Below are 16,085 nucleotides of genomic sequence, written 5' to 3'. Positions count from 1 at the left end.
ATTTTCAGAATTTCATATTTTAAAAATCCAGCACAGGATAATACAATTTAGCATCTTTGGGGAATGCAGAGAAGGATAAAAAGGCCTGTAAAAAACCTTTGCGAAACTAAACACAGACCTATTATTCTGTGACTGAGCTAAAAGTAAGTTTTGGTGTAATATCAATCAGAACATATCACTGGAGACTTTCTTGCTGGTCCAGTGGCTAAGATTCCGAGTTCCCAGTACAAGGGGCCCGGGTCTGATCCTTGGTCAGCAAAATAGATCCCACATGCCACAACTAAGACCTGGAGCAGTCAAATAACTATGTAAATAAATATTAGAAACAAACAAAAAGAGAACTTATCAATGTAGGCAACTGCTTTCCACTGCTTCCAACAAAGGAGGTGGGAGAAACTGGGCATTGGGCTGTACCCCATAGGCCTGCCAAGCCCTGTACTTGCCCCACCTCAAGATCGAAGAGCCCAGAGTCAGTGATAGAGACATCAATGGTTTAATAGATGGGGGATCTTACACATCTGAAGCAAGGTTCTGGAGTGACACCCCAATGCGTGCTGTAAGTAACAGGTAGCAGGATGGCAGGACATGGAGATAGGAGGTTTCGCTACTGAGGGAAGGGGCAGATTAGCAGCTATAGGGGAACTGAAGTCAGGTGGCTCATCAGTTACCAGGGAAATAGCACAGGGACACACCCCTCACAGCTCCTTTGACGAGCTATCAGGTAGAGATGTTTGATGTAAAGATTAAAATAATCACTAGCTGGGGCCAGGTCAAGTACGTAGGAAGGTCAGACCTGTGAGTAGGCTGCAGGTGAAGCAGGGACTGTTGGTACACTGGGTTTCGGTAAATGAAGTCAAAATTCCAATTTTTCTTAAAATAGCTTGCAAGATATAGAGTATAATTATGTAATTCACATATACAATAGTTTACAGGAGTATTCATTTGTCTTACATAGTAATTCTAGTGAAGTGAAAAATACAGGCTTGTTTGGATCAGGAAACAAAGGCACAATTGAACTTGCTATTCCATGATTAAAACAAAGAATATTCTAGAAAGAAAAGATGACAGAGTAATTAATCAACTAAAAGATATTTCCATATTTCCTGTTTCACTAACAGACCAAGCAAAACATCAGATTGCACTAAAATAAAAAAAAGCATGTGAGGTAGGTAGGTGGGGGGAGTATTGCTCAGTTAGTTAATAGTATTCTTTTTCTCAAACAAGGCAAATTCAGAAAAATGTCAAAATGTCATTTTGGTCTTTATTTTTGGACAGGTAGCGTGTTTTTATAAATCAGCTTTACATGTGCTACTTTTTGCAACATCAAAAGAAACACAATATATTTTTCATATATTCCTTATCACTGCAAGTTCACTTTCAAATAAATGTAAGTAGCAGGGTAGAACAATATGTTCCCACATATTGACCAGTGCAACACTGACAGTTACAATTAAGGTATTCAGGAAGCCTGAAAATTCAGATGTACTAGAACAAGCAAGTTTACTTCCACTTATTAAAGAAAAAAATAAGGAAAATATGCAACTTACATATTTTTCATGCAATAACATTAAATCCTATTTCCATGTGAAATAAATGGCAGTTTAATCGTTAAATGATAATTTTGAAGAAAAAAAAAGCTAGGGAAAGAATAAAACACAAGAAAAAACAGGAGTATGCCTTTAAAAATTAATGAACGGATAAAAACAAATGTTATATAGTTCCCCGCTTTATCATGAATACTGGCACTGTTTATTTCCTATTTATATAATTCAGTTTCTATGCCTAAAAATCCCAGTGAGATCGAATGGTTTGGGTCAGTCTGTTTTTCGTTAACAAAAGAACCCCTAACTTCTAGATATTAAAAACTGTACTCTTGCATTTTGTGTTTTAAAACACAAATATATTTCTTGTGTATCAGTGGCAACCAATTAACAGACATGTTAAGATACTTTTTTAAAAGTTCTGTGAATGTTGTCATTAAAAAAAATCCTGTAAAGAATCACAATACTGCCAGCGTCTAACTAGCACGTCCACAGTGCCTCACTCTTGTGATTTTACAGTCCTTTATCACAAAAATTTATTCTAATAAGGAGTTCAAAGAATTAATAAGACACACCATGTGGATAATTTGGGGTTTAAAAACCCATGGCTCTGGGCAACAACAATTATAGTTAAAAACATCCATCCACAAAGAGACTGTTCCTAAAATTTTCAGACTCAACTGGCTATAAACAAAATATTCTGGGTCAAGACTTCTGCACACTGACAATACTTATCAGGCATCAGCTAGGCCACAAGTGAAGGGAGGTGACTTCTATCAAAGATCCAGGGTAGCAGCTGATTTTGAGATGGCACACCTCGTACATTCTGCTCGGAAAACACGAAGGCATTGACAGAGGACTAAATTATGCACTGAGAGATGTGGAGGGTTTCTCTGCACTATCATCAACAGTGGGATCGGTCCCTAGTATTTAAAAGGAAGAAGCATTTTCATACATACAACTGAAGACGAAGGCTTGACCTAGGAGAATGCATCCAACAGGATCAGAGAAGAACTCGGAGTATGCAGGCAATTTTTTTCCTGGCATTAAAAACCATCAGCATTTTTGGCGTGGTGGATATCTTACCACTTCATGTCAAATATGACTATGACGAAGTGAGCCATTTATTTGAGTGATCAACAAGGAATGAATGCATCCCCTGGTTCCTAACGCAGGAAGCATCTAGTTCAACATGTGACAGGTGCTTCAAACAGGCTGGTTGCTGACAGCCCATTTTACTCAAGAAACCTGATTATATGGAACACTTACTGAGTGTACCCAATAAGTTACGAACATGACTTCGACGTCTAATAAACGTAGTATGAACATGACTTAAAAAATAGTTCATAGAGTTGTTGTACCTCCCTAAAGAAAACCTGTAAACATCTGGTGAACGTCTAATGGTAGAACATTTAAAACTGGCCAAAAAATGCCCAGGAAACGTTTGGCCCTTCGGCACCCAAAGCTCCCAAAATATAACATTAAAACATCTCTGCTAGAGGGATTTCAGTAGTCTGAAAAATTGCATACCTGAGTGGCTTCAATGCTCTCTCCTAAATTTTAAATAAGTGCAAGGAGTTTCAACACTCAGGAATTGCATAAGTGTTTATCTTTCCTCAAAATAAAACATTGAATGATATAGAGGTAGCATAACTTACTAAATTAAGTTTAAAATGAAAAAGAAAAAAAGCAAGGTTATTTTCAATAGTCTCAATAGAACTATTACAAGTATTGAAAATCTCACAATTCAGGCTTTCTTCTATCTTGTTTTAGACAGTTCAGTATTCTCAGCCCCCTTTTTACTATATCGATAAGGATATCGATGAGTCCAGGCACCCTTTGGCCCTGTGGCATCTATTGCAACATCAATGAAAGAATCTGGAGTCACCCATCTCAGGAAAATGAGGAAGAGAAAGTTGAATACAGCCAACAGAGCAAAAATGCAGCCTGTCACAGGGCCACAGTGAGAGATGAGTCTGTCCAGCCGTTTGTCCATGGGTAACACAGCTTCTCCTGCCACTCGGTCGTACACCTGGTGGGAGAGAACCAAAAATGAGCACATCGCAGGCTGCAACCAAACAACGACCTGCACAGGTCAGGAGTGCTTTAGAGATGTAAACAGGAGGCACTTACATTTCACTGTTGTTACAGTAAAGATGTGATGAATGAAACTGCTTACACTAAGTACTGCCATTTGATTCACTTATGGAGTGTCTCCTCTGGACAAATCACTGGGGTATATTTACCCATATGAATTTACCATGGCTCCTGTGCCCTAGGGGATCCCTATCAATATTTAACCAACTAGGAGAATTCCAAAGTCCTGAGAAGCTGGAATGGCTTTTGGGGCCACCTCTGTCGAGACTGTATTTAATTCAGCAGTGACGTCCAGAAGCAGGACTGGCCCTTTAGGACTCCTTGATTCAACTACCACCAGGGAGTTACAATCTATGGATTCAGAAAGGCTCTTCTCTTCACAGCCACGAGAGGTTTAGGGGCTGTGCACAGGCAAGGAGGAAACAGAGACATTTCATTGGTGCCAAATGAAAGGAGGGGAAAGGGCTGGGGGAAATTTGGGTAGAGGGGACAGGCCAAACACTGGCAAATAAAGTTCACTGCTGAGAATTGGTAAGTAGATGGCTTGCTTTCTTAAAGAACTGCTAAGCACTAAACTCTGAAATATTTAAAAAAAAAAAAAAAAAGCTCTCTGAAGTTACTTCAAACACATAAAATGAGCCGGCCTTCGTGTTTTTTAACTGCACTGAGGCATTACTCGTGCTCATTCTCGTGTTATCAGATCTGTAAACTATCTCGTTTTGACCTCAGGAAAGTTCTGATGTGCAGAGCAAGTTCTAAAGATCAATGGTCTCTGAAAGGTACGGGCTGTTTTTGTCTAGTTCCTCTACCCTGAGGACATTTGGAATACATTTTAGTTAGAATGATGTCCAGCATTTTCATACTGTTCACAGGGTTCTCGTGGTAAGAACACTGGAGTGGTTTGCCATTTCCTCCTCCAGGAAATGGAGATGGTTAGATAGCATCACTGACTCAATGGACAGGAACTTAAGCCAACCTCAGGAGACAGTGAAGGACAGGGAAGCCTGGCATGCTGCAATCCACAGGGTCACAAAGTGGCAGACACGACTTAGCGACTGAACAACAAATGTCAAGCATTACATTGAGTGGTGAATTATAACTGAAAAAGTATGTTTCCAGCACAAATGCCAATTTAATTTCTTGATTAATTTTTCTAAATAGCAGTGAAACTAAGGAGTTGAAAGGGATCAAACATCCTGTGTGAAACAGGTAGAATTAAAAGAGCAACTAGAAACTCACCCGTATGTCCACCTTTATTTCTAGGTCAGTTAACTTATGATCTCAAGTGACAAAATAATACTTTGCTACTATGGAGAGAATGACAGGCTTGACAATCCATTAGCGATAAGGATTCACTTTCTTCTTTGCATGTATACTATAAACCGTCAAAGTGTAAAACTGAAAACAATACAGATGTTCTACTATTACTTTAAGCGTAACTGAAGGAAAATTTGTGGTTTAAATAAAACCCTAATTCACTCCTTTAACATAGGCTGAAAAACTGTCACCATAGTTCTTTGCCCCTGAACTTGTTATGTATAGTAGGGCAAACTTCTGAGGTTTACAAGTTGATCAAAAAGGTAAGGTACAATTAGAGATGGTTCTCAGTCAGGATGGGCCTCACTAAGAAAATCTGCCTAACCAAATATCCCTGCCCGCCACTCCCGAATTCCACCCCTAACCCCCAGCAAAGGGTCTTGTGAGAATCCAGCAGTGGCAAGGGCACAGGAAAATAGAATGAACTGAGCCTGAAAACACTCCTGAGACAATTCTGCCACGCACTCCCGGCAAGTACTCAGTGCTGTGCCCCAACTTCCACAGGAAAACAAGGAAATGTAGTTATTTCAAACTGGTGGAGTCACTGGTGGAGTTAACGTCTAGAAAATATCTCAGGGTTATTTCAGTAAAAACTGTTTGTTAATACAAATTATCTCATGTTTCAATGGAAAATTCGTATGACAATTTTTGGAGAGTTTTGTTGCCCTTCCATTCAAATACGGGCTCACCTTATGTATGGGAATTTACAATTTAAGCCAGTTAAGACTCTGTAATGACCTAGAGGGGCTGGGTGGGAGGGAGCGGATATATGTATGCATATAGCTGAATCACTTTATTGTATAGCAGAAACTAACACAACATTGTAAAGCAATTTTATATATATATATATATATATATATATATATATATATATATATATACACACACACACACACATACATAAAAACCCACAAGAAAGCCTTTCTTTCTGCTTACTCAGCTCTATCTAGCTCTCAACTTTGGGCTAGAAACTAGTTGTTCCATTGAATCCAGTAAGAGTACCCAGCACTATCTTCTCCAGGCTCCCAACCAACTGTCTTTCTGTATACTAAGTTTCCAACTACTAAGAAGCACAGCATTTCCATTCAGCTTGTTATACTGTAATAAGAGGCAGGAGGCAGACGAAGTAATGAGAGGCAGTTAAACAAGGATGAAATTGAGTAGAATAACTGAAGTACTGACCTCAAAATAAAGACACATTTCCCACAACTGTACTCTCCCACCTAAGGACATTAACCTACTTCCTGCACCTGTCCTTTTGGAAATTCTCTACTGCTGCTTTCTATTTGTGATCCTACTTACATCTGTCATGTGCATTTGGAATTCTAACTTACTATGTTCCCCATCAGCCCAAAGATGCAAAAATCTCCTTTCAGTAAAAAAAAAAAAAAAAAAAAATCACAGCAGCTAGCAAGAGCCACACAAGTTTTAGGAAGTAGCCTGAATTAAATATTTGTAAGTTACGAAGTTGCCACAACTGGGCTAAGCAAAACCAGGTATTTTCTAGTAGACCTATATGCTTTAGAATTATAAACAGCCTCAAGAAAATGTCTAAAAGTAGATTTTAATATTAGTTTTGCCTCTAATTGTTGTAACTTCTAAAAAATCTGTAACTCTTATATGGCCAGTTTAATGAAAGGTCTAGATACTGCATTACTATTTTTCAGATGTCAAAGGCAATGATCTGACTAGAAACTTAGCCTAGTATATACAAAAAGAAGTCTCATTTGGAAAGAGACTTCATAAATTTAAGCAATAGAGCAGAAATGGTAAACCTATATAAAAGGAGTAAATGTGTATGTGAAACATCAGGTAAGAATTCCAGACACAATCTTCAAATACCCTTCTCTAGCACGTGACGTACTTTTTCAGTTCTCTCTGCAACGTTCCTCCAGGTGTAGAAAGTCTTTACAATGTTATGGATATTTTCTGGAGGTGGCAATGCTCCTGACTTCAGTTGGAAAATAGCTTTTTCCAATCCCTCACACAAAGATTTTACAGAAGGCTCACATAAAATGATAAGATTTTCTGGAAGTACTTCAGGAATTCCACCAACCCTGGTACTTACAACCTTAAAAAGAAAAACAAAACAAAACAAAAAAATGTGATCCACCAGAATTCATCTCAGGTAAACAAGCAAAACCAACTTAAAAAAAATGTAACAGACTGCATCTGATTATTTTTCAAAATACACATGCAGAAACCCCAACAATGTAATAAGCCCTCCGAGCTTTTTACCTGTAAACCACAACTGGCTGCTTCCACAATCGCCATGCAGAATGCTTCCGTAAGAGAAGTATTAAGAAAAATATGTCCTTGAACTAAGACATTTCTAACATCCTTGTGTTCTAAGGCTCCCAACAGACGCACTCTGATTTTTGAAACAAGAGAAGAAAGAAGGGAGTAACAATCATGGTATAAAAGAAATACCATTCATAAGCTTCTAACGTTTTCCATCTCAAAAGACTGGTGTCACCCAACTCTGACCTAAAAGTCATATAAAACTGTTTGGTTAAAACTCATACAGCTATACATATTTCTAACTTCTGTCATAGATCAAATTTCATCCTCTCCAAAATTAGTTTGCATTCCATGAAAATATTAATACACTTTGATGAGTAAATGTTAAATTATCATTTCTACATAGGAAAATGTCTCTTAAATTGAGGCTCCACATGCACATAGCTCACATGTTATCTAAGTTAACAAGGAAGAGAAATGTTTGAATCTGTATGTGCAAAGCAGTTTACATGATTTGGGCCATGTTATTTAAATCACAACTCAGTATGGCTTGAGAATCTGCAAACATTTCCAATCAAAGTAGCTGTTTTTTGCGCATTCTTGGGTGCCCCAACCAGCGTCCCCTAAAATCAAATAATACTGGGCTAACAAAAAATTTACGAATACCTTATCTAGGGTTTCCATTTATATAATTTTTTAAAACAGGCTTTGCATTACTTTGTTTTATCAAGTACACGTAGCAGAAGCAGCCCACTTAATGCAGGCACGAAACCAAAACCAAATTTATGTAAGATATTTTCTCACCCAAGACAATATGGAATCCATCAATACCTGTCATGGAGCTGGTATCTTTCCCGTACTTCTTCCAAAATGATTCTCTTTGGTCCCTCTCCTCCAATTATGAATTTTAAATCAGGATATTTCTGACAGAGTTCAGGTATTATACCACTAAGTAAATCAGTCCCTGAAAACATAAAGTTGAATGTTGGAGATGTTAATAATTAAACTTAAAATTTTTATCAGAACTGAGAATCCACTCACTTTGAAAAGTATTAGCTTACATAAGCAGAGAAACAAATTCCCTTAACCCTTTCCTAGAATGGTGGAATCGCTCACAAACTATCAGGGGTCCCCCAAGAATTCTGCAAGGTATATACTGACACCCATTGTTACCGTTTACCCACTCAGTTCGTGGACTATTCTGTTTCAATAGCATTCAAGTTATTCACCTGTGATTACACAACACCTGTGACTAAAAAAGGCATTAGAGGTAGCTAACATTTCAGTTAAATTTTTCTACAGAACAGGAGAGCTGATTGGAGATCTGGGTCTTATTCTGGCCTTTGTACGAGCAAGGTCTTTGACAATGGGAAAGTTTCCTGATATAGAAAATGAACAGACCACTGTACCTAAAGTCCAAGGTCTCTCTCAACCACAAATTCTACTGAACTGTGATTCTACCTCCTACTATAGGAAAGGGCTAAGCAGCAAAACATAACTGCTGCCTCCATTTTGTTGAGAATGCAGTTTGTACACAGGATTTTGCAGCGAACGCTATGGTATTAGGAAAATTTATAAGAATAGTCCATTTAAACATGTGATAGTCCACTTGCCCCAAATGACAGTGGATGAAGGTGGCAGGACCTCACGTGCCAGATCATTACAGTCTATAGAACAAAAGGGTGTATCTTGGTCCTTTCTTTCCTTTTAATGAAATACTTTCTCATAATATGTATGTACAACCTCAGGTAATAAAAAGCAGCAAAGTAAATTTTGCTCTACTAGTCTGAAAAGTGGCTATACAAAGAGACAGTAGTGATGTTTGAGAATTTAGTTCATTAACAATGACAAACCATACACATTCAAAAGTAAATGTAAAATAAGCCAATTAAAGCTTAAAAAATGCACATAGACACATACACAAGAACTGCACTTCAGTCAATCTTCCCAAATATAGGCAGATTAATAATTAAAAAGATGGTAGGAGAAATAATAAAGGTTCATTTTAATTAAATAATTCAAAGTAGGATTAAATAAACTCTGCTAGTATTTTTAAAATATGACTCCATGAGCAAACTCACATGTGGCATTTATGAATTACGAAACCTTCTCATTAAAATCTTAGCTATCTCTGTTTCAAGTGTATTATCAAGCCCATCAACTGGATTTCTAGATAAACCAGATGTTTTACTGACATCTATCAATCAGCCTCCTATAATTCCTTCCCCTCTTTCTTCTAATACAAAGGTTAGAACAACATATAGAGTAATAATCGGAGTCCCTAACAACAGCTAACATTTACTGAGTGCTCCCCACAGATAAAAAATGCTCTGGTACCTCTACCAAGAGCCTAACGCAACGAAACACACAAAAAGACTTTCAATTGCCATATTCACACAAAATGGACAAGAAAATTTCTGATTCAAAGTTCTTCTAAAGCACAGTCTAACAGTATTTTAAGGAACTTTCTGAATCTATACCTAGGCTAATGGCTGGGCTGAGGATGGAGGGAACAGGAGACCTTAACTTGAGAAGAGCTCAACTCAGGCTGGTTATCTCTCTTACTTACTGTGTAACCTGGGTGAGTTACTTACCCTCTCTGAGACTCAGTTTCTTTGTTACATGCAGATAACATTTACACTACAGTTGGGAGGGTCAAGTGAGGTACTGTACCATGCACAGGCTTTATCAACTGCAGAGTATCAATGGAAGTCATCATTACTAGAGCAAGAAGCAGGGCATGCCTGCACACGCACAGAAAGCACTGCGAAACCCTGCTTAAGAGCAAAACAGGCTCAAAAGAAGAGGAAAGAGGCCGGCCAGGAATCCTGGGAAGTAGGTACGTTCCAGTGGCCTTTGATATCTGGTCCAAATGAACACCACCTAAAGAAATTAATCTATTAATAATTAACAGGTCATTAATATAACTAATCACTTTGGGGCTACAGATATGGCTGTTCTGTCTTAGAGTGTTAATGGCAAATGGAGAGGGTTTGATACATTTTTTTTAAATTATTGAACTGAGAACAGGAAAGGCTATACCTGCTGTTGGTTAGCTCAGCTGGTTAAAATACCATGATTAGTGAGGTAAAGGTACCAGGTTCAATCTTTGAACAGGTAAGTTAATTCTGCTCTGATCCTTGACCATGTATGCATCATACGCTTTCTTAGCTGGTTATGTCACCATGGTATATCATTTGCTTAAAAAAAAAAAAAAGGCATAAACACATCACCAATATCCCAAGAGGGATTCAGAACACAGAATGCTGCTCCATTCACATCTTCTTCAAGTAAAGAATGAAAGCATGCCACTGCCTGCACCCCTCAAAACGCAGTTCAGTGGTTTTCTCACCAGCCTCGGTTTATCGGCTCACCGCAGACTAAGACTCTCCATTCCTAAACCATTCTAACCAAGGCCCACATCTGCACTCCCCAGTGCACTGGGACACTTCAGACCCCACTGCTGAGCTGAATGCTTACCAGGAATCAGCTGCATTTCTCCACAAATCTATCTGATACCAACTGCACTTGTTACTGTATTTGGCTTACCTAATTAAATAGCACATAAACGGACAAAATGAGTTTCTGTGAAGCTAAGCTGAACAGTCTGAAACACTTAGTCAAGACATAGAAAAAGTCCTTGTCAGATCAGGGGGTATCCTGAACCACTGTGTAAGATCAAAAACAAATGAAAAATCCAGAGGTACATCACTTCACATGCCTTTAGGGTCTCATCACACGTAAGAGACCCAGACTGGCAACTGTAAATTATGCTTCTTGAAGATGGCTGTGTAAGAAAGATGATTCCGCTCAAACCAATGAACCAATACTCTTAAGCCTACAGGCCTACATCTTCTTATTGGCAATTCAGTGCATGGTAACAGTATTTTGAGTAAATTCAAATATTTAAAAGGGTGGTTACATATTATCTTTTTCACAATTCCCTACTTTTAGTGACAATTTTGATGGCTGACAATTGGTTTTCCGATACCATCCAGAAGACCATTTATGTTTTGAATAACCGGACTGCTTCAGACTTTCAGTCAGCGAGGCTGTGGTATCCGTGAAATGCTGCAGAGGCATTGAAACCATCCTCTCTGAGCACAGCAGACCCTTCCCGAGTACTTTACAGGACCCATCACTGAACCTCAAAAGATTACCACTGTTGCTCAGATCACACAGAATGAAAAAAGTGAGACTCAGAGATGTTAAGTAGTTTGTCATCAATGACACAGCAGGACAGAACCAGGATAGGATTTTGGGCCATCTAACCCCGCTTTCTTCATCACTTACCTGCCAATACATTATTGTCTTATCTACACTGAAAGGAAATAAGCAAGCTACAGAACGGCAATGTGCAGAACAAGCTCACTGACTCTGAGTGAATGAATTAAAAATGACAGGAAAGCTATAAATCAAAACATTCATTAGGGTCACCCCTGAATCACAGTTACAGCTGATATTAGTTTTCACCCTTGTGATTTTCTTAGCTTTCAAAATATCTGCAATGAAAAAAAAAGGGTTATGTGGTGGGCTGTACTTCTCACTGTATATGTAGGGAAATTTTCAACAGACCTTAACTATATTAAATAGCATCAGGTTGTTTTTCCTTTAAGCAACTATTAAAACATCAAAGGTGGGGGGGTGAGGGTAGAAATAGTATTTACCACTGTTCTAGAAATTTCTCCTTTAGGATGTATAAAACATATTAGACCCTTCTTTACTATATTTAACACAGAAGTAGTTATAAAACCGTAAAACAAAATAAGAAGCCCAACAATCATTTTAACACAGATATTCAACAGCTTTCTACAAGGAAAAAAAGGCTGTGCAGTACAATTGTAGCTATCATTTCATTACCTTTTCTGTAAACAAGTCTGCTGACAACAACAATAGTTATTATACTATCATGCCTTCTAAATGGGTCTGGAGTGAAGTCAGTAGGATCTACAGCATTAGGAATGACGGACACTATTTCAGGATTCAGTGCTGCTCTTAGCACAGTGTTTTCCTTACTAGTGTAAGAGACACAAATTATGTGGTTTGTGTCACAAAGAGACACAGTTAGAAGCTTGTTTGTAAGCACCGAGCTGACATCAGCAAATCCGAAAAGGGAATGGTCCGTGAAGACTGTCTGGAGGCCCATTGTCTTGGCGTGGAAGAGGGCATCATGGGCCATGGCAGAAAAGGAACTATGTGAATGGATTATCGTGACTCTCTCCCGAACAAATATGTACCTGAGCAATGGCAGACTGTGAAAGAGGGTCGTGGCTGTAGATTGGTTGTACATGACTTTCAGAGGCAAGTAATAGACTTTGAGGCCATTAGTGAGGTAACGGACACCTTTGCGATTTCCGTAAGCGTGGGTGACAATTATGACCTTGTGCCCTCGTTCAATCAGGCACTGAGAGAGCTGGTAAATGTGACTTTCCACGCCTCCCATGTTTGGGTAGAAAAAGTCCGACACCATGCATATATTATGGGCACAGGTCCTAAATGTGTGAAGACTTCCAGGGATGACACGGGAGAGTGATGCTGAGGAAGGCTGGCCACGCCCACCTCTTCCTCTATAGGCCATGCTGAGATGGTTTAGGCATTAGTCCTCAGAGCAACCCAGTTAAGACAGGTGTCCTCCAGTACCTGAAAGAGAGAGTAGACAGGATCTCAGCTCAGAGACAAAATGCATTCTGCACTCCAAATCCAGACATACATATTGTTTTAATGTCAATGTAAATCTGTTAGCTCTTTCCCTAGAAATAAAACATACAATGAATTCATGCATTTGACAGCATTTCCTTGCTTACCATTTACTGTGGGCCATACAACAAAACTAGACTCTGCAATGGTCCTCATATCTTAATTTTGAGCTAAGAATACCACTACACATAATTTTAAATAATTTTTGTTACCAAAGAGTAATAATACTTTGCCATACTAACCAAGCAGTTTATCCTGACAATTAGACATGCAACTCTTTACAGAAAAGGCTTGCTAACCTCACTTCAGAGCTTAAGCCATTGACTCAATGAATCCCATCAAGTTCGCTAGTATTAACTCTGTGATTTACACTAAAATATATCCAGAGTAAGAACTGTCTTTTGATAGTAACTTTTTAAAGTATCAATTGGCAGCACGTGCCAGACCTCACTTTGCCCTTCCTTATTCAAAAACAGTGATAATCAAACCATTCCTCTCATTTCTTAAAACTTTCGGTTATGTACATCCTCCCTCCACGAATGACCCTTTCTTCAGTTTGGAATCTAAAGATAAAAACTAGAGATGGGCTATATCTGGGGCCATTTTCTACATCTGAAGTAGGAAATGTTCAGCTAAGGGGTCCCGAGATCATCAGTGCAAAATGCCCACTAAATATTCAATATGACTACAGATTCTTAGACTTTTAACGCTAAAGAGAAAGCAAGTGAAACTCATCCTCAGCTTTTACAAATGAGAATTCCATGCCTCCAGAAACTCAACTATACAATGGGAAGCCATTCTAAATGTCTGAGTTTCTGATTCACCACAAACTCGGAAAATGCAAAGCAACAGCTTGTGCAAAGTCTATTCTCTCCAACAAAGTCATCTTTATTTTAAACAGTCTCAGAAATACTCAATAAGTGTTTGTTGAGCTGAATTTACTAATTAAGATTCAATATTACCAAATCAAGAGATAAGTTTGTACTGTTAAGTAGCTTCAGTAACGTTTTCTTACTGTGGTTTCTCACTTAAACCTGAATTTCCAGTTCCATTCGATTTTAAAAGATGAATGATAACGAAAACAGTGAGTAAAGAACCAAATGAAATGATTTAAAGTTCTGTCATTAACCTGCAATATTCTGTAAGCAACCTGTCTATCAGGGTATCACATCTAACACCTTCATGGTGTAAAAGCACAACAAACGGTACAAGCACAAAATCTTAAGATTTTAAAGCTGAAGAGAAGCTTGGAGATCTAGTGAAACAACTCTCTTATTTTCCAAATGACAAGTTGAGCGATCTGTCCAAGGTCCCCACTCAGTCACTTAAGTGGCAAATGCGAGATGGCCGTAAAATCCACAGCCACAGTCAATGAGTCCCTGGACAGTCATTATTAGCAGACTTCTGAGAAGTCTTAGAGGGGCCCTGGGGGCGGGGAGGATTGGGGTCAAAAGGACCGTGTTTCCAACCCAACCCCCGGGCGCCGTCCCGGCTTCACTTTCTGAGGTCGCTGGGGAGCGCCAGGGCCAAGGAAGAGATGACTCCACCTCAGTCAGCGACCCAGCGCGGGGTCTCGCCAGGACCCAAGGGAGGAAGATGGCCAGAAAGTGAGCAGGAAACCGAGGCCGAGGGTCCCGGAGCCGTTCGTCCCGCCCGCCTCAGCCGACAAGGAACCGGCTACAGTGCGGCCGCCTCAGCGCACCCTCAGCCCCACTCGACTCCCGAGCCCCTCGACCCCGAATTCCGAGGCTCAAGCTGGGTCGGCTTCTCCCCCTCCATCACCGGCTATGCTCCCCTGAGGACAGCCCAGTCCCAATTTGGAAGATGAAGAGAGGACCAGCGACGGGAAGTCAGACGCGTACTTACCGGCAAGTCCCATGGCCGCCAGTGTCCGGACCTCCCGCGGCTGCAGCCGGAGTCCCACCCAGCAGCTCCGAGGCACCAATCAAGGGCGTCCGCGCGCGAGCGCCGCACCTACAGGACAGCCAATCAAAAAGAGGAAGTGGAGTCACGCGCCGGAGCGACTCCCCTCCCATCAGCGTGCGATGTAACGTCAGCACGCGCCTACACGTGTCACCACGATGTTCCGGAAGACTTGTTTTCTCTGTACTGAAAGCAGTAATGCTCGGTTTAACCTTTTATGTTAATTCTTAATGTTACGATTCTCTAAAAATCGGCCTTGGTCTCTTGCTACACAAGCAACCCACCAGGACTCTTCAACCGGGTAAAACCAGCACTCCCTAGCGTGCCTCGCAGCGACCCATTGGCGCTCCTGGGAGTTGTAGTCCTGTGGCCTTTGGAGGCGAATCCGAACTTAGAAAACTCACTCCCAGGATGCACCGCACGTCTAACCCGAATCTAGCGGATGGTCAGCTGAGTTCGCGCCGTGGTTGCCTAGATACGGTGTCTCTTTTCTGGACGCCTGTTCGCTCTGGCTTCCAGTTGGAGAGACTTTGGGCTGGGTGGGAGGCTGCAGAAAACTGGGGTCATGGTTGCGTTTTGTTTTTTGTTTATCATCTCTGCTACAGAAGCTCCGCCAGGTTTTTACCACTCTGGTAGGATTGCCTGATGTAGTGAGTAAAATACACAAAAAGTCAAAGTTTTTAATAATTTGGATTTCAGATAAATAATGTTTATGTAAGTATGTCCTAAATATAAGGGACTTTACTAAAAAGTTATTTATCGTTTATCTGAAATTCAAAAGTTAACTGGGCATCTTGTATTTTATTTGGCAACCCTCCACTCTGAAGGAAAAAAAAAAATCTGAGACCTGAAATAGCAACTCCCACTCAGACTGGTTCAGCAGGCCATGGTGGTGCTTGGCCAAGAGGCTAATGAATCAGTGGGAGTAGTCTGATGATCATCCATCCACTCCTCACCGTTGGTACATGGTGTTCACACCCGAGGAAATGCCTTCCTGAGCACCATCACCACCGTCGTTACCAGCACGCATTTTAAGCCTGTAGAAAGGCTATTCATCCCTGAAGATTTCACCTCCTTTCCCAAATCTCTAGAGGGAATTAAATCCTCCCTCTTTTGTATTTTGACAGTACTTTGGCTATATGCTGGTATAGCATTTATCAGGTGATATTCAAATTGTTTGCCTGTCCTCCTGCCCCACCCCTCCACCTGGCCTTCTTCCTCAGCCTGATTCTTGGAGACTTGTGTCTTCTTGGGATCTCGCATGGATTT

The 16,085-nt window shown here is 40.1% G+C and overlaps 1 protein-coding gene across 2 annotated transcripts; it reads right to left on the bottom strand.

Moving 5' to 3' along the window:
• Positions 1 to 532: 532 nt before the first annotated feature.
• Positions 533 to 14,800, bottom strand: PIGA (phosphatidylinositol glycan anchor biosynthesis class A). 2 transcript variants are annotated; one of them, XM_061136180.1, is made up of 6 exons: positions 14,760 to 14,800; positions 12,057 to 12,836; positions 8,028 to 8,160; positions 7,194 to 7,326; positions 6,820 to 7,026; positions 533 to 3,573 (listed from the first exon to the last, which is right to left on the bottom strand). In XM_061136180.1, the coding sequence occupies exons 2-6, from the start codon at positions 12,772 to 12,774 to the stop codon at positions 3,301 to 3,303; spliced, it is 1,464 nt and encodes a 487-aa protein (XP_060992163.1). In that variant the 5' UTR covers positions 12,775 to 12,836; positions 14,760 to 14,800; the 3' UTR covers positions 533 to 3,300. The 2 variants fall into 2 exon arrangements, with proteins under 2 accessions (XP_060992163.1, XP_060992164.1); XM_061136181.1 differs by having other exon boundaries at positions 12,756 to 12,836.
• Positions 14,801 to 16,085: the final 1,285 nt, after the last annotated feature.

The sequence above is a fragment of the Dama dama genome, chromosome X (assembly GCF_033118175.1).
Source record: "Dama dama isolate Ldn47 chromosome X, ASM3311817v1, whole genome shotgun sequence".
NCBI lineage: Eukaryota > Metazoa > Chordata > Mammalia > Artiodactyla > Cervidae > Dama > Dama dama.
The sequence above is the reverse complement of the archived record's forward strand: the minus strand, read 5'-3'. Positions and strand labels throughout refer to the sequence as shown.